The sequence below is a fragment of the Passer domesticus genome, chromosome 15 (genome assembly GCF_036417665.1).
Source record: "Passer domesticus isolate bPasDom1 chromosome 15, bPasDom1.hap1, whole genome shotgun sequence".
NCBI lineage: Eukaryota > Metazoa > Chordata > Aves > Passeriformes > Passeridae > Passer > Passer domesticus.
In genome coordinates this window covers 10,025,001-10,041,916 of record NC_087488.1, presented here as the reverse complement: position 1 = coordinate 10,041,916, position 16,916 = coordinate 10,025,001, and the positions used below count along the sequence as shown (strand labels likewise).

Sequence of the window (16,916 nt, the reverse complement as noted above, 5' to 3'; positions counted from 1 at the left end):
CCCCGTAGCCCATTGGGTGCCGCGCGTGTCAATCACGCGGCGCCCCGCCAATGGGCGCGGAGGGGTGGGCGGGCCGGCGGAGCGGGAGCCGCCATGCCCGCGATGTACAAGGTGCGGCCGCTGCACAGCGCCGGGGTGCTGGCGGAGCACCTGCCCAGCTGCATGTACCCCCTGCCCAACCTGCACCGCGCCCCCGGCACCGCCGCGCCGCCGCAGGTAGGAGCGAGGGGTGGGCGGAACGACCTGCTTGGGCTGCGGCCCGCGGTGCTCGCCCTGGCCAGCCCGGGAGTGCCCAGCAGGCCGCGTCCCGTCCTGCTGCATCACCGCTCCGCCGGCTCCGCTCGGGTTCCAGCCACATACACACCCTCCTTTCCCGTCTCGGTTTCTTTTGCCTCAAATAAGACAAAAATGCCAAATGCCGTGTTACATGGGGCTGGTTGAGCAGCCTCTCTGCAGCGCCAGGAGCGCACGGAATTCTCGCAGGCCGCTCGTGGCCGGTTTTAGCTCGATGCCATCAGGGATTTGCTGTGCCCTCACCCAGCTTGGTGAGCAGACGCTGAGGAGGAGTAACTTGGGGGCAGAACTTAACAGGAATGCTAACGAAATGCCTTCCCATTGCACAGTACGGAATTGTGTACTAGCTAATTAATAGTCACTTAAGAGGTCTTCCCTTGTCTTGTCTTTGACTAAATTAAGTGGATATAAAGATTTTACTTGGGTACCTTGTTTATCTCTTCATCCATGATAGTTTGGGTTTGTTTAATCCTTATTCAGGATGCTTAGAAATAGGCTATTTGAAAATTTTTCTTTAACGTTATTTTAAGCTTGTAGACTTAAAACCTGCCACAGGAATATATTTTTCTTCTTATTTTAAAACAGATTGTAAGATGAGATGCTTGTGAGGTAATACGGATAAAAAGCTGCATTGGCATTAACATGTAATAAAGCCCATGGTCTTTTTTTTTTCCCACTATAATTTATATTCTTTGAAACAAAGCCTGAATCCACACAATATACCATCCATCTAAAGCTGCAAGGCTTTTTACTTTTGTGAACTACCTGACTTGTCAAAAAGTTTCCCTGTTTGGCTGCTGTACCACAGACTTACTAACTTTGCTCTTCTGGGCTGAAAAGAACCTGACAAGCTGCCTTTGATTTTTCAGTCATCGTTCAGCACTTCACTGCCAGCTCTTTGTCTGATTTTGACTGCGTTACAGAGTTTGCTGTAACTAATGGCTTAGAAGACTCTATTAAGCAGGAAAATGTCAGGAAATTATTAAATATACCATCTCACCACACTTATACAGACAAGAGACTACTGATAGACATAAGCCCGCGATATTCACAATGGTCTGGCTATTTGAAGGTGTTTAGTCTTTCAAAACTTAACCTTAAGTGAGCTGTGCACCGTTTGGACACTGAGCAGAGTGAATGTTTACGTGGCCTTGTTTGTTCCTCTCCTGCAGGAAGAGGTTGACCCATCACTTCAGGCACTTGAATCCCGCCAGGAGGAGATCCTGAAGCGCTTGTATGAACTGAAGAGTGCTGTGGATGGGCTCTCCAAGATGATACACACCCCAGATGCTGACTTTGATGTAACAAATGTCATTCAAACTGATGAATTTTCTCCTTTGACAACAAACGGAGCAGATTTAGATCTGATGCTTGGGAAGGTGAGTTTAGTTGAGCAGTGACATTGGTAGGTACTTTCTCAACATTCCATTTACAGGGCTGGAAGGGGGGCATTAAAACCTGGGACACTCAGAACTCAATATACAACCTACAATTACCATTTAACTTTGGCCATCCAGATTATAGATACAAACACTTATAAATACTAGTTCTATATGTGCTCATTTGGATATAATTTCAAGCGAGAATAGTTAATTTTGAAATTTCAACAGTTGTTTTTTTGCTTGTTACTAAACTGGAAACTCTAATATTGGCTTCATCTTGGAGTAGGCTTTACCTGTCATATCCTTGAATTACATGTCAAGGAAGGAAGATGTTTACACAAGTTCTAAATGTCCAAGTTTGAATTTATTTACTTGAATGTCATTAGAATTTCAGATACACACATGCATACACATGCATGACTATGTACATTTTGGTGTCAAATGAAAGCAATGGTTGTGAGTATGATCTGGAATGTGTCTTACCTGCTGAATGTTTTACTTTCCATTCAGGATTACGGAGCCCTGAAAGATGTTGTCATCAATGCAAATCCTTCTCTACCTCCACTGTCACTGTTAGTGATACACAGTCTGCTTTGTGAACGGTACAAAATACTATCAGCTGTTCACACACATTCATCAGTGAAAAGTGTGCCAGAAAACCTCTTGAAATGCTTTGGAGAGCAGACTAAGAAGCAGGCACGTCATGAGTATCAGTTGGGCTTTACTCTGATTTGGAAAGATGGTAAGAAGGAAATTTGTAGATCCATATTTTACAATAGATGAGAAAATGAAACTTGTGCTTTAAACCCTTGCACACAGATGCTTGGGTGTCCCTGTGCTGACATGTGGTGGATATGAAGAAGCAGGAAACATTTTTGTTCTCTTTTCATAGCTGTGAACCATGCTGGGCCAGAAGAAGGAGATTCTTGTTCATATTTACTGCTGTTAAAATACACGTGGCATTGACAGGGTTGTTTGTACCCTCAGGTTTTGGGGGCTTTTAAAATGCTTTTTAGTTTCTACAAACAAGATAACTAGAAGAGAAATTATGGGGTAGATTTGGCTGAATTTTTCAAAAAGTGATCTCTTTATCCCACAAGACTGAAAACTGTTCATCAGGTTAATGATATTAACAGTGGTGCTGGCATCACAAATGTTCATCATGGAATTACCATTCTAGTTAATTTCTTTACTATGTTGGATTCACTTTTTTTTTCCTTCTGTTAATTTCAGTTCCCAAACCCCAGATGAAGTTTAGCATTCAAACCATGTGCCCCATAGAAGGAGAGGGGAACATCGCTCGATTTCTCTTTTCCCTGTTTGGGCAGAAGTACAATGCAGTTACCTCAACTCTGATCGACAGCTGGGTGGACACAGCCATCTTCCAGCTGAGGGAGGGCAGCAGCAAGGAGAGAGGAGCAGTGCTGCGCTCCATGAACGCTGCCCTGGGCAAGAGCTCGTGGCTGGTGGGCAGTGAACTGACGCTGGCCGACGTGGTGGCGTGGAGCGCGCTGCAGCAGACGGGCTCTGCCAGCAGCGCCCCGGCCAACGTGCAGAAGTGGATCAAGTCCTGTGAGAACCTGGCACCTTTCAGCTCTGTGATGAAGCTGCTCAAGTGAGCCCGTACCCTTCACAGTGATGTTGTTTTAATCTTACTCCACCTCATGTCTGCTGTAATGTTTGAGTCCTTTCTGAGATGTATTTTAGGTATTACAGTTGGACAGAATCCTAAAATAATAAAAGCATTACAGCTGCCTTTTGGGTGTGACCTTCCTTTTTTGTAACTCTTGCGTAACATGTATGAACAAACTACAGTACATAAATTAATCCTATGCAAATATGAGCTGTGCTCTTAGTTTTTCCACTGCAACATGATTTTTTTTCTCAGGAGCCTTTGGTCAAGGCAAAAGGATAAAAGGACCTTTTAAGAATAGACAGCCAAATGAAAATGCATTGAAGTATTTTATATAAAAAAAGAAACATTTTATATAACTTAACACACAGTCAAGCATAGTTCTTCCTGCACTTAAACAGGAGAGCCTTGTCTTGTTTGTTCGTCTTGCTCTTCAGAAAGCTGTCTTATTGTCTCCCTCAGTTTCTGTATTTCTTCTTCTTGCTGTCTCACCTTCTGTTGGAGGTTAGAGATAACCTGAAAATGAGAGTCAGTTTACTTCATTTATAGCTAAGCAAGGATACAAAGCCTTATTGACCCACTTGAATTGTGTTTGCAATCCACTACAGCCACAGTGCAGCAGCACTCAGCTACTCTACATCTTAAATCCACACAGCAGTGGGGCATGGAAAGGAAAAATTATTAGAAGAATCTGCAGATGTGATGAAAAGCTTTAAAAGCTTTTCTGACCTATAAAAATGCCTCTCAACTGTACAGTCATCAGAAAGTTGCCTAAAGTTAATGACCAGCTATCTCATTGCAAAGACACCAGAAATAATACAGTGGCCTAAACACTGTAATCAGAAAAAGAGTTTAAAGAGGAACGTGTGATTAAGTTCAAAGCCAAACACATGTAATGCAGGCAGGGATACAAAGGGCATTTTGTTTTTGTGTTTCTTTAGGCTGTAGGGTTGGGGTTGCTGGCACAAGTTACCTGGTCTGTGGTGTGGAAGAGTTCACTGTCCCGAAGCTGAGCCGCTGTTGGGCGTTCCGGAGCTCTGGGACTGGTGAGGAGTTTCACATACTTGGCCTGAATAGGCCATTTCTTGTAGAAAGTGTGAGGAATTTGGCCAGTCCTTAAATGTGTAAGAACTTCTGTTCTTTCCATTTCTGTTCCAAATGGTTGGAAGAGTTCTAGCAGGATAACACCCATGCTGTACATGTCTGACTGTTAATGGGGTGAAGAGAAAGTTCTGGGATAACTACTGTTTTAACTTAGTGGGCTTCTTATAAAATCATTATATGAAAAAGTTTCACAACAGTGAAGTTTCACGATGATTTGAAGAGCATCATGACACTACTAAACACAAATTTGATGTACAAAAAATGTATATCAAATCGATATACATTTTCAACATATTAAAAAAAGTTTTGCTTTAACAGCAAATGAGAAGGCAAAGTTGAAATCCATGTTTCAACAAAAACACTAGGAGTGACAGTAGGATTGTTTATGTATTTGCCAGTTGAAAGGCTTAACTTATTTCTATTATCTAGCATGTTAATAGAGAAAAGAAGAAACAAACCAGAGTTCTCTACCTTGAAATCATAGTGAGATCCCTGCAGTTGTTCTGGTGAGGCATAGAGGCAGGTTCCCACTCCTGAAGTATGTGTCAGTCCTTTGAAAGGCAAACGAGATTTAGCAAGTGTTGTTACCCTTGCAAGTAACAGTTTAATGATTTTAATACCATAGAAACTTAAACACTGAAAGCCATTACACTTCTCTTACCATTTATCCGTTCTGTCTGAAACCACTGATCTGCATCATCCCAAAGAAGGTCTTTGCAGGCTAATCCAAAGTCACCTATTTTTACCTGATGATCTGATCCATGTAGGAAGATATTTCTAGGCTGCAAATGAAGACAGAACACAATTTAGAAATATGTCTATATAAAGAATTACAGCATTTCAGTGGTTTCAAAGTCTGTAAAATCCAATGTTTCACAGGTATGATTATTCAACATTTTTTAGTAGTGGGAGAATAAAAATAGTCATTGCTGATACGAAATCATGTGTTAGTAACACTATTTGGGCCAAAAGACTGCACACCTAGAACAAGGATCTAGAAAAAAAGGAAGAAAAGCAAAACAGTAAAAAACCAAGATTTAGTGAAAACATTAAGTACTTTTTTTTCCCCAACAGAAACTGGGAAATTTGCAGAACATAAGCAGGAACAGGCAAGAGTGGACAGTAAATTTGACCAACTGCTGTAGCAGGAAGGATGACTAAATATCGTTGGGCTAGACATAATACAAACCAAAACACTTTTTCTATATGATAAGCAGCTGCAATATGTTACTTGGTTATGGGAAGCTGCTATGAGAAAAAAGCCAAATGATGACAGACTTGAGAGCTCTGACTCAGAAAACTGAAACAGTTTTCATCCTTATATTTTGGTTTTAGGACCACTAAGGAGGAGAAATGCAAGCATTATGTACCTAGAAAAATCCCCCAACTTGCTCAGGTGGCACAAGAGAAATAGTTGGTCTTTTATTAGTGTATAAAGGAGATGTGAATATTTTAACAAGAGATGGGCAATCTCCATTCTTTTCCTTTATCCAGTGCAGATCTAACTTAAAAGATGCAGGCTTCTCATATCCACTGAAGTAAAAACATATCTAGGACACCCACCCACTGGACTTCTGTTCTCAGAAATTCATACACTGCAAGACTTTCTCAGAATATTATCTCAGAAATCACAGTCTCTGCTAGGTATCTGTAAAATCACCATTAAAACACTATATGGGGAAACCCATGAGAACTGGCTCAAAACCAGGTCTGCAGTAACAGTATGGGATTGTGGAATTCTTTATACAACTACCAGACTCTGGACAATAAGGCCATGATGATGCTAAATGGGAAGGCAAAATGAAAAACTGTTCACCCTGGAACAGTTGACAGAAAAATGAAAATTAATCCAGAGTGAAGATTGAGTGATTTCAAGTAGTTCCAAGCTTCCATATGTGAAGTTTTAATAATCATCATTTCTTCATACAGCTGCTGTATCAGATGAGTAGGAAACCTGAGTAGGAAGCAAAGTAGGAAAACACACATTCACTTCCTTGCTATTCAGGTCTATCAGTAAGCAAACAACTGGAACATATTTTCAAAAGCTAACTGTATGCAGTTAGCAAAGGGAGATGTAGTCAAGGGGCTTTGCTTATTTTCATAATTACCTAAAATAAGTTTGGGTTTTTTTGTAATTAAGTTCCTAGCCTGGTTAAAGACAGACAAAAGAAAAGCAATCTGACCATGCCTGTTTCTGACAGGAAAATGGCTTCAAAGGAGAAAACACCTCCAGAGCTGAAAATCCACTTGTAAGTCAGTGGATGCTATTTACTATGCTGATAGTAAAGACAGTATGGCACTGCTATAGAGGAGATTATGTATTATATGTAACACTGTAGAGGAGATTATGTATTTTCTCATATGTAACAACTAAATTCTTAAGAGCCCAGGTCATCTCTAATGCAAGTATGAAGTGGCTTTCATTCTCCCATAATGTAAATTGTCTTTGTTTTCTTCAACCTCAAGTAATAATTTGATGAACTTACTTTAATGTCTCGATGCATCACTCCCATGCTGTGGATATAGCAAACTCCTTCTACTACCTCCTGGAAAATCTTCATTGTCCAGCGAACATCCACGAGGTGGTATGGACCTTAAAACAAATTATTTCAGCTAGTTTTACTGAGTTATGTAAAATTATGGTGGTATGTCTTGTTGAATTATGTTTATTTATGCTGTGGAATACATTTTTAACAGAATGAGCATATTTTAAATATGGATTTTTGCCATGCTTCTCTCAAGATATTTCTGAATCAGCCAAAAGTCACTAACATCAAAATTCCAAAAAGGAAAGTTCAGGGAACATGAACATATATCCTTCTGAAAAGGTTCTTCCAAACCCCATCAGACAGTTATTTGATTATGAATTTAACAAACTCTTTACTTTCATGTAAGTCCTGACCTAGCATGAAAAATACAGTTCCAGATAAAATCATAATCATTTATGTAGTGACATGCTGTCTGTATTGCTTTGCACACTTCTTGTTTCATTCCTAATCCTTCTGCTGCTGTGCTACCCTCTGAAATTCCTCAATCTCCTCTGGCTGTAGCTGTCCTAAATAAACTTAGCACCTCCTTATTTTGACCATTTTCCACATTATTATTTTATTAAACTACATTGTCTCCCTGCTCTAATGAGCCATATTTAACATATCTTTTTGAACACTCACCATTTACTCACATTTGGATTTCTATCTCTTCATGTCTAATCTATGATAATATTCATCTTTTCCATGAAAAGGTGTGAAAACAGCATTTTGCAAGCTCAAATGCCATCATAGTTCTGTCATTTCCTGACCAGGAACATCATTATTTAGCTTATGAAAGCTAAAATATGATTACAGGAGAGATTAGTGGAAGTCAGCTGACAGTTTGCTGGTAAACCTGTCTCCATGAATGATGAAAACAACAGATTTACCTAATAGTGATTAAAACCAAGATAAAACATTAATCACACATTTTGTTTTACAGCCTGATGTGCATAGGCTGCTTTTATACAACCACCCCAGAGAATGGAACAAATTCTGCTGCTTTAAGAGCATTGGATTTGTTCTCCCAAATGTCAACAGTTACTGATGACTGCTTGGTAGGAGGGCATGAGAACCCCCTGGTCACTCAGAAAAGTCAATGTTACATTCTTCAACCTATTACAAATTAACCTGTCTGGATCAAATGATATGATTGTATTTTCTGCAGCAGATAAATTAGCCTTTAACCAGCTTTCTGAGAAGCAGCAGATTCTGTCAATAAAAAACTCTGTTCCAAATAAGGAGTATTGCCCAGACACTGATCTCCCCTGGTAACAACTACGCCTCAGGCATTCAGTCATTCTTTTTTGAAGAGCTGTCTAAAACTCAGGAATTTCAATTCTTTATACCAGCATCTATCATGCACAAATTCAATACAAGCTGCTATTCAATTAAGTGAATAAAGAATTTAATAAAGATTTGTATTATAAGCTGCTGAAGTAAAATAAAATTAGATAACTGCACTTCAAATTACAAAAAAAAAATTATTATTTGCTTTACAATGAATAAGACAGTGATGAATCTTACTAGAAGGGTCCTCTGATCTCTTGTTACATCTTTTATTACGGTCAGCAATCCAGTCCCACAAGGATATTTCACACAACTGCATTTGTATATGAAGCATCAAGTGATACTCCACCTAACAGAAAAATAATTTTGCCATTGTAACATGAACATGAATTTCCTTAGTTATTTTCTTTAAAGCAAATAAACCCAAAGTTTATTAAACAAAAACCAAAAGTACATCAAGTATAGTATTAGTAATCTACTGCACTCAAAAAGCAGATGTAACAATGCTATCTAGTTTTAGGGAGTTTTTTGCTTGTTTCTCAAATTTTAACAATTGTCAAATGATAAATGCTAACAAAACTGCCAGATGTATCTTTGATATTCAAATTAGAGTTTGAAACCTTCTAGAAATACTAAACAGAGGTTTATTCCAGCTTAACCAATATAAAATAGCAGAAAAAAAAATGAACTTATTGATACAGGATTTTATGGAATCACATAATTGTTTAGGAAAAGGCCTTTGAGTCCAACTGTTTGATTTATTACCATAAATATGTAGCTCAGTTTCTGGTAACGGACCAGTTCATCTGATAACCTGGGCAACTCAAGCAGACACCTTTAAAACTGGGTTTCTTGCAAGAGGGAACTCCAAATGATAGCAAAAGCTTGAAGCATTCCAGAGCTGGCTGTGTTATACAAAACATATCAGTGGTATGGTATAAATGACAAGAAGGTTTTGGAAGCACAAGTGATTCCCTGCCCAAATCTGCTTTTATCTCCTTCCCATGTACTCCTACACTGCATGGGCATCACATGACATACCAAAACACTTTCATCATTAACAGCTGCTTTACTTTTCATTAGTGAAAACTAAAAATGTTCAATTTTGAGGAGGCCATTTAATGCAGCAGTAGCACTTTTTATTCATGCAGGTACTTCGAAAGGACTCAAGAGGCCTAACACATGGAAAGTTCCTCACAGATGCTGAGCTCTGCCAGCTCCTCTGGTCAGCTTCCTTGTGATGATGTTACCCACCTAAGAAAATTTGTCTGAACTCTTGCCTCTACTTGCAGTCATTCCATTCTTCTAAATTTATTGTTATCAATCATTCATTTTCACTGCTTATTGAACTACTTTAAAAACATCCTAAACTAGACAGCAGATAAGGATACTTAAAGAGAACCGTATTTACCTCAAACTCTCCACAGAGTGCTACCTCATTTTTGGAGCATCCTTCAGAGCAGGACTTGCTTTCAGAGGACTCGCCTTCAGTGCTAGCATCTTGATCCAGACTGGAATGAGGTCCCCGTGTTGAATGATTGTCCACATCAGTTGATAAACTGTTACCATTATTTACAAAGCCTCCTTGTAGTTCTGTGGATAATTCACCTTTATTTGGTTTCACACACTCTTTGCTATTGCTGTTTGTAAAGTCATTCCTTACATCCATATTCTGCACCGATTCTCTATGCACATTTTTAGGACTGGTACTGTCACAGGACTTCTTTTCTTGTGAGGTAAGGTCAGCAAAGATAATTGAACTACCACTTTCCACACTCTGGATGTGACAGTGATCACTGAAAATAACAAAGGTAGAGAAATCCAAATAAGTACACAGTTTCATACCATCTATTTGTAATAAACCATACTGAATTTTTTTTCCCAGATTGCAAACAGCACTCCCAAGTAAGGGTTCAGCTGCTTCCTCACATAAAACTCCAGGATTACATAACTGCCAGTGCAGGCTCCAGCTGATTTAATACTTTCTACCAGCAGGTATTTTGGAGAGCTGTCTCAGACAGCAATGTCTCAGATACACAGCTGAAGTTGAATATGTTACCACTGAGATTAGTAATACTCACTTGCTATTCTTTTGCTCCAAAACTAGTGGCTGCAACTCCATTACTGTTTTACCTGTTGGATGCAAAGATAAATATGGTATTTCATAAAACAAAGAATGTATATTTACTAAAATACACATATTTACACCCACATATTTACTAAAAATTACCATTTGAGCTGGAGCACCTCACTTAATTTGTCACCTGTGGATAGCTCTAGATTACCTCTATTTCTGCTGCTGCAAAAGGGGCTTGTTAAGTCTACTAAGAAGCCACCCTAATGTGTATTTCATTTATCTTTAAATGAAAAGAAAATATACGTTGTACAGTGTCAATAAAAGGGCTGTACTGGGCTTTCACAGATATCTACTTAGACTTCATCTTTCAGAAGTCAGCCTGTTCAAAGTGAGGGTTTACAATGTATAGAATAACACACAGTTAAAGAAGCAGCTCCACAAGGCATCACCCTTCACATCACACTGCTGCTGTTTTGAAGACAATTGGTATCTTGGAAATAATTGTCATTAAAATTGCATTATTACATGAAAAAACTGTTTCAGCACACAGAAGCAAATATAAAATATCAGTCTTGTAAGACAAGGGAAACCATTAAGTACCACAGAAGCTACCTATAGATTTCATTATGTACTTCCATTACCACCATTAAATACTTACGAAGGACTCCCAGCATTAAACAATTGCTTCCCTTGAGATTCTCTGGATCACTGGTTAAGAAGTTTTGCCTATTTTACTCTACTTCAACTTTCTCTGCACTTATGCATTTTCTTTTGTGCTTATGGCTGGCTGGGCAACAAGTCAGTGACTTGGAAAGCAATAAAGTTATACAGAGCATAACCAAACCTCCCACTAAGAGAGGATCAAAAGATTTAATTGCTAAAGGCATTCCAGGAAAGGACTAGAAAGGGACCAATGGATTAGGTTACAAAGGGACCAAAGGACAGAGTGTGCAAAGAGCTGAGAACAAAGAACCTGAAGAGAAAAACTGAGAAGGTGTAAAATGAACACAGAAGTAGATAAATTCTCAAGAGTTACAGACAGTACTGATACACAAAAAAATCCAATTGCTTTGTCAATGCAGGACTATGAAACACAATTCATCAAATTTAAAAAGTCTAACTTGGAAAGCAAAAGAAAGAGTTTTTGGTGTGGGGAGGTTATCATTAAAAGTATGTATTTCCAGGTTCTTTCAGTTTTTCCTAGATCTTTTCCAGATCTGAAGAGAAGCATACTGGGATGTTTATTCTAGTGTTGCTACATTTCTGAGACTTCAAAACATAGTTGCAACTTTGTGGGGTTTTTGCCCTATTCATCACTTTCCCCCCAATATCTGGGGCAGCTCATTCCTCAGCATTCATTCTTCTCCTCATCAACTCACCACTTCTTGCATTAAAAGGTTTTCACTGCATTTCACTGACCTTCACACAACTTTAAATTCCTCCTCATATATTACCACAAATAAAGCTGCTATTTCCACAGTTCTAAATTAATCACTAAGTAACAGATAAATTATTTGGTAAGGAGGGATTGAATGCACAGATGGACCTGGTGATCACCTGTAATTTCCCTTTCTTTTAGTTCTTTTAAGGAGGGAAAAAAAAAAGTAATTTTATCAGAGAAGTAATAGACTCCTGAAAATAACAGTACAGAGGTTGTAAGATGCAAGCAAGAATTACACAATGAGCTGTACTTTCCTTTTGGATGCACTGTTTGAACTTGTTCCATCCAAGCAGTGTGGTAGCCTACAATATTGGGATGCTGCAGCCCAGCCAGCACTTTGACTTCTCGGAGCACCTAGAAAGACCAAAAATCCCACAGTGTGACACGCCTTTATTCTGTGTGCTTAGTAAACATACAAGGTAACAAAAAGTAAATTTCTCAGAGAGAAAGAACAGATTAAATTGTTACAGTAACAGAAAAAAATTGAAAGCTTTAAAAAATTGAGTCATCATTGTAGAGATGACCAAATTCAAGTAACTAATATAGTTCTTTTAATGGAGTTCAATGTATCTCATTTACTTTTTTCTACTAGGTACCGATAGGCTCAAACCCTTAGAAATTCAGAATGCATAAAAACTTATATTAGCTACATTAATAAATTAGAACAGAATAAGCTACAAAGGAGTTAAAACAGGAACAAAACACAGGAAGAAGATACCTTCATGCAATCTCTTCTTGTAGCCTTCTTAATTTTAATTTTTTTAATAGCATAGAACTGACCATCTAACTTGTTTCTGACCTGAAAACAATTGCAATAGGAGAAAATGAGATGTTAATGTCCTTAGATTAATTAAATCCTTTTGAACCCACTATTTTCTAAAATTTTATTTCTGGACCCCATTCCTATGGAATATCACCTGTATCAGGGAATGAAATTGGGATTAGGCCCCTGCTGTCATACAGGGATACTGATAGGTCCTGATAACTGCTCTAATAAATATGTGAGACCACATTTGTCATTTCCACACGGCACATACCTCATGGGGAACCTTGGGCTGGCCATACACTACAAGTACTTAACACAATTCCACATTGGCTTGGACAGTTTATGCTCATACTGAGGCTAATCTTTTAAAAGCAGCCACAACTAAAGCATTGGGGAGTGCAGACCAATCACTTCTGATGCTGCGTGGAGTCAATATATCATAATAATTCACATGTCAAATGAGGAGTTTTCATTCACTTTAAAAGGGACAAAATGCACAAAGTAAAACATCTGATATATCCTGCTTCTGACAAACAAAACTAATTGCAAGTGAGCAGTTTTTGAAATGAAACACCAACTTTCTTCGAAGGTACAGATTTGCACCTCTTCTAATCAAAAAACATTTGGCAGTACAACTAAAACAGTAACTCCAAGTTCCAACAAAAAACTAGATATAAGCAGAGTAGTTTTACATGGGAGGTAAAGAATACCTTGTATACTTTGCCATATCCTCCACTTCCTAGCCTTGCAACCTCCTCAAATTCATTCAAGTATCGTGAAGTCTGTGCTTCAAAGAGAACTTCTTTTTCCCTAATCGAGAAAATTTAGGCTGCATTAAACTAAATTACAACTTACAAGTAAGATACAGCTGTACAGATTCTAAAAATATTATTCATGTTATGAAAAGAAGAAAGTACTTTGACATTACCATACTGCACCAGCCTGAGTTTCAGTGAATACTGAAAACCAGCAGACTGAAGAGCATGCACACGTGCTACAAATCCACATTCTGTTTTAACAGAAGTGTTCAGATTGTTTCTTTTACAATGATGCCAGATAAATCTTGTTTTCCTAAACAATGGCACTGACTGCAAGAATTGTACCGAAGAACAAATTAACACCACATCATTTTGAGAAGTTGGAGAAACCTTTACCTTTTTTTCTGTTTCAGAGCCAAAATATGAAATGCAGTATTAATAATTCAGAGTGGAGCACAGAACTTTGGGGAAGGAGTTAATTTAGTATTTCTACATGCTTTGAATACATACCCAATTGCAAAAGACTCTCCGTTTTCAAGTTCCTATGAAACAACAAAATCCAACATAAAAACATGCCACATAAAAAGAATAACATGTCTGCTGTGCCAGTGGCATGGACAGCTTCATCAACACAGAAACTGCAAACTCCTTGGAAGAAACTGAGGTTACTGACAGCCATTCACATGCTGCTGAGAGCTTCACCAAATTGCAGTATTATTATCCCACTGGTAATCTGTTAACACCTCTCTGCTGGAGAGATTACTGCCCTTTTAGAGTTCTGTTGGCAAACAGGATAAAATGAGGGCTCTAAAATGTGCTTAAAACAAAATTAACTAGCTTAGTTCAAGCAGCGAGATAAGCAGACAGGTCTGATTCAGCCTGAAGTACAAGCACACAAACTACACCCTCCACTAATATAAATATGAGAGTGTTAGCATAACCAACAGTTTAATTTAAAAATGGATGTCTGTCAAAAAAATACTTACAACACCTTGCCTTTGTTTAGAAAAATTTTAGCTTACTTTATTATTACTATTTAATAAGGTACAAAATATTGATGGCTTCAAAAACTGGTTTGCACCTATAGAACCAGAGCATGCCATCCCAAAGAGCTAAGGAGCTATTTTGTATAATTATTAAAAAGACCCAATCAATATTAAAAGAATCCCTAAACAAAAGCTCCTTACTGCAGAGGCTGCCAAAGACATGTAACAAAGCTTACCCCATTAAGCACTTGTTGATTAGCTGCTTTCATCAGTTCAGTAATGGCTCTGTTGTGCTGCAGTCTGATAGTACTAAATTCATCACAAAAGACAAAAGGGGAGAGTAACCCCGTTCTTGTGAAAGTCTGACGAAGAACTGCACAAAGGAACAGAGAAAGGTCATAAAAATATTAAATGAAGCCATCCAATAAGACCATATAAAGTTTTTAAACAAGAAATCTTATTTGAAAGATAGCGTGACTGGAAAACTGAACAATCCCTCTAATGCTGCTCCTGTACTCTTAGCAATTTAATCCAAACTAGATCTGCCCAGGGGGAATCCCTTCACAAAATACAGTTATTTGCCATGCCTTCCAGGGTCACAACTGCATCTCCTCTTCCTCCTCACCTCAGCAGATGAGTGAAACAAACATCCACCCCTTCACTTACATTTTACTTTTGGACTTATTTTGATCAGTGAAAAGAAAAACTCAAAGCAGGTTCACAATTATGAGGATGCATTTATAACCAAAAGTGGTAATGTCAAGATTTTTTAATTTCCATCCAAAGCCACACACTTGTGCACATATTCATAATAAGAGAATGAAGTCACTCCCTTCCACCACTTCATCTTTTTCCTATGGAGTAAAACAACTGTGGCAAACAAACCCTCATAAATGCTGGAGATGGGTGCAACTGTGATGTTATAAACGGCATAAATTTTAGCTATGAAAAACACATTAAATTTTCTATAGTCATGTAAAATAAGGACAAAACCCTTGGGTATGCTTTCTTAAGTGCACTAAGTATACGTCTAAATGAACAAAATAACCACAGGAAGTCATATGCCAAAAAGATATTTTAAAAAATGCTAATTTCCTGAATGATATCAAGAGACTTTATGGCAAAATAAAGAACTTGTAAAGGTATTCATTCAGATTTTCACAAAATGTAATTTTGAAATATTTAGTGAAGACTGTACTGCAACTAGTTCTTGATAAATATTTTACTAAATTCCTCTTCTACCAGCATTTTCAGATCACACATAACTGTAATATAATTTACCCTGCTGCCCTTCTCATGATGCAACTCACACGATCTAGCGGAAACAGAACTGTCTGATCCTTACATCTACAGCAATATTCTGTTACTGTTTTCAAAAATAAGACAAGTTGTCATTGCCAATTTAGTTGAGTCAAGGTACTCATTCTCTTCACAGAATCATTCTTGCTCCAGTGGGATGAAACAGCTTTGGATAAAATTAGATGTTTGTACAGCTTTGTACTGGTATTACACTGTAACTCTACACAGGAGGGTCTGGCACACATTGCAGTAAGGCAGTTTGAGAGACAGGAATGAGCTCCTCTTACTAACTTCGGAACAAACCCCTGGAGTGAACGGGGTTGTGCGTGTACATGTGGCAGAGATGCTCCAGCAGGGACACAAGCAGCAGCTGGTTCTGGATGGTCGAAGTGAACTTCACAAATTTTTGCGACCCATTTGCAACTCGCAGCTCCGCCGGCACATCCGAATCTGGAAGAGGACAGTCAGACGAATGAACTTTGCTCTCAGTACACACCTATTTACCTACACAGGAAAACAACGTACAGCCACACAGCTCCATCACAACCTCGGCTCACAGAGGCAGCACCAGAGCTGCCACTGAGCGAGTAGCTTTAAGAGGCCAATTAGGAACCTAATTAATTTTTTTAAGCAGCTACCCGGGGAGGCCGAGGCGCCCCGCGCCCGAGGCAGGGGGAGCTCGCACGGCGGCCTCAGGGCAGGGTGCTGCTGAGGGCCTGCCCGCTCTTGCATCACCCCCGCGGCCGCCGCTGCCTCGGAGCGCTGGGGAAGGGCGGAAGAGGAAGGCGACGGCTCTGCCCTCCTTCCCTCCCTGCCAGCCGGGGGAAGGGGCGATTTCCCCGCTCTCCCACAGGGCTGCCGCCGGCCCCGCTTACCGTCAAAGCGCGGCTCCGGGCTCTCCTCAGGGAACTCGATGGCAGGCACCGGCGCCCGCATGGCCGCAGCCCTGCCGCCCCTCACATGCCGGGCACCGGGATCCCATCCGCTGCGGCCGGCGGGGCCCGCCCGGCCCGCCGGGGGCGGCTCCGGGGGCCGGGCCAGCGTTTATGGCCGCTCTTTGGGCGCGGAGAGATAAAACATGAACTGGAGGGACAAAGCCGAGAGGGGAACCTTCGGCCCCAGAGGCGGGGACGGGCGGGCAGGAGCTCGTACCGAAGGTCCGCGGCGGGGAGCGGAGCGTCCCCTCCCCTCCGCACGGGGACCGGCGCCGCCCGCAGCCCGCGTGAGCCCCGCGCCCGGCCCGGGGGTCGCCGAGCCCCCTCTAGCGGCTCCCGGCCGCGGCACAGGGGCGGTGCCGGTCCCCGTGTGACCCGGAGGCGCTCGCTGCTCCCCCCGCCGCCGCCGCCGCCTCCTCTCCT

At 40.2% G+C, this 16,916-nt stretch overlaps 2 protein-coding genes across 3 annotated transcripts; one reads left to right on the top strand and one right to left on the bottom strand.

The window, feature by feature from the left end:
- The first annotated feature begins 54 nt into the window (after window positions 1-54).
- Window positions 55-3,432, top strand: AIMP2 (aminoacyl tRNA synthetase complex interacting multifunctional protein 2). Its single transcript, XM_064389906.1, has 4 exons — window positions 55-216; window positions 1,467-1,673; window positions 2,187-2,418; window positions 2,910-3,432. Exons 1-4 carry the CDS (start codon window positions 94-96, stop codon window positions 3,293-3,295), a joined length of 948 nt encoding a protein of 315 aa, XP_064245976.1. The 5' UTR covers window positions 55-93; the 3' UTR covers window positions 3,296-3,432.
- A 187-nt stretch (window positions 3,433-3,619) lies between these two features.
- Window positions 3,620-16,816, bottom strand: EIF2AK1 (eukaryotic translation initiation factor 2 alpha kinase 1). Of its 2 annotated transcripts, none has more exons than XM_064389903.1 (15): window positions 16,434-16,816; window positions 15,850-16,008; window positions 14,496-14,632; window positions 13,784-13,815; window positions 13,226-13,325; window positions 12,468-12,548; window positions 12,006-12,103; window positions 10,313-10,366; window positions 9,643-10,027; window positions 8,469-8,580; window positions 6,900-7,006; window positions 5,075-5,195; window positions 4,885-4,964; window positions 4,283-4,516; window positions 3,620-3,825 (listed from the first exon to the last, which is right to left on the bottom strand). In XM_064389903.1, the coding sequence occupies exons 1-15, from the start codon at window positions 16,492-16,494 to the stop codon at window positions 3,703-3,705; spliced, it is 1,884 nt and encodes a 627-aa protein (XP_064245973.1). In that variant the 5' UTR covers window positions 16,495-16,816; the 3' UTR covers window positions 3,620-3,702. The 2 variants fall into 2 exon arrangements, with proteins under 2 accessions (XP_064245973.1, XP_064245974.1); XM_064389904.1 differs by lacking the exon at window positions 16,434-16,816 and adding an exon at window positions 16,084-16,192.
- Window positions 16,817-16,916: the final 100 nt, after the last annotated feature.

Excerpts from the sequence above, each read along its gene's own strand:
- AIMP2 (XM_064389906.1), top strand. The coding sequence starts at position 94 with ATGCCCGCGATGTACAAGGTGCGGCCGCTGCACAGCGCCGGGGTGCTG. Across the intron at positions 217-1,466 it reads GCACCGCCGCGCCGCCGCAG|GAAGAGGTTGACCCATCACT; the intron begins GTAGGAGCGAGG and ends CCTCTCCTGCAG. Across the intron at positions 1,674-2,186 it reads TAGATCTGATGCTTGGGAAG|GATTACGGAGCCCTGAAAGA; the intron begins GTGAGTTTAGTT and ends CTTTCCATTCAG.
- EIF2AK1 (XM_064389903.1), bottom strand. The coding sequence starts at position 16,494 with ATGCGGGCGCCGGTGCCTGCCATCGAGTTCCCTGAGGAGAGCCCGGAG. Across the intron at positions 7,007-8,468 it reads GAGATCAGAGGACCCTTCTA|GTCCATACCACCTCGTGGAT; the intron begins GTAAGATTCATC and ends ATTTGTTTTAAG. Across the intron at positions 3,826-4,282 it reads TCTTCCACACCACAGACCAG|GTTATCTCTAACCTCCAACA; the intron begins GTAACTTGTGCC and ends TCTCATTTTCAG.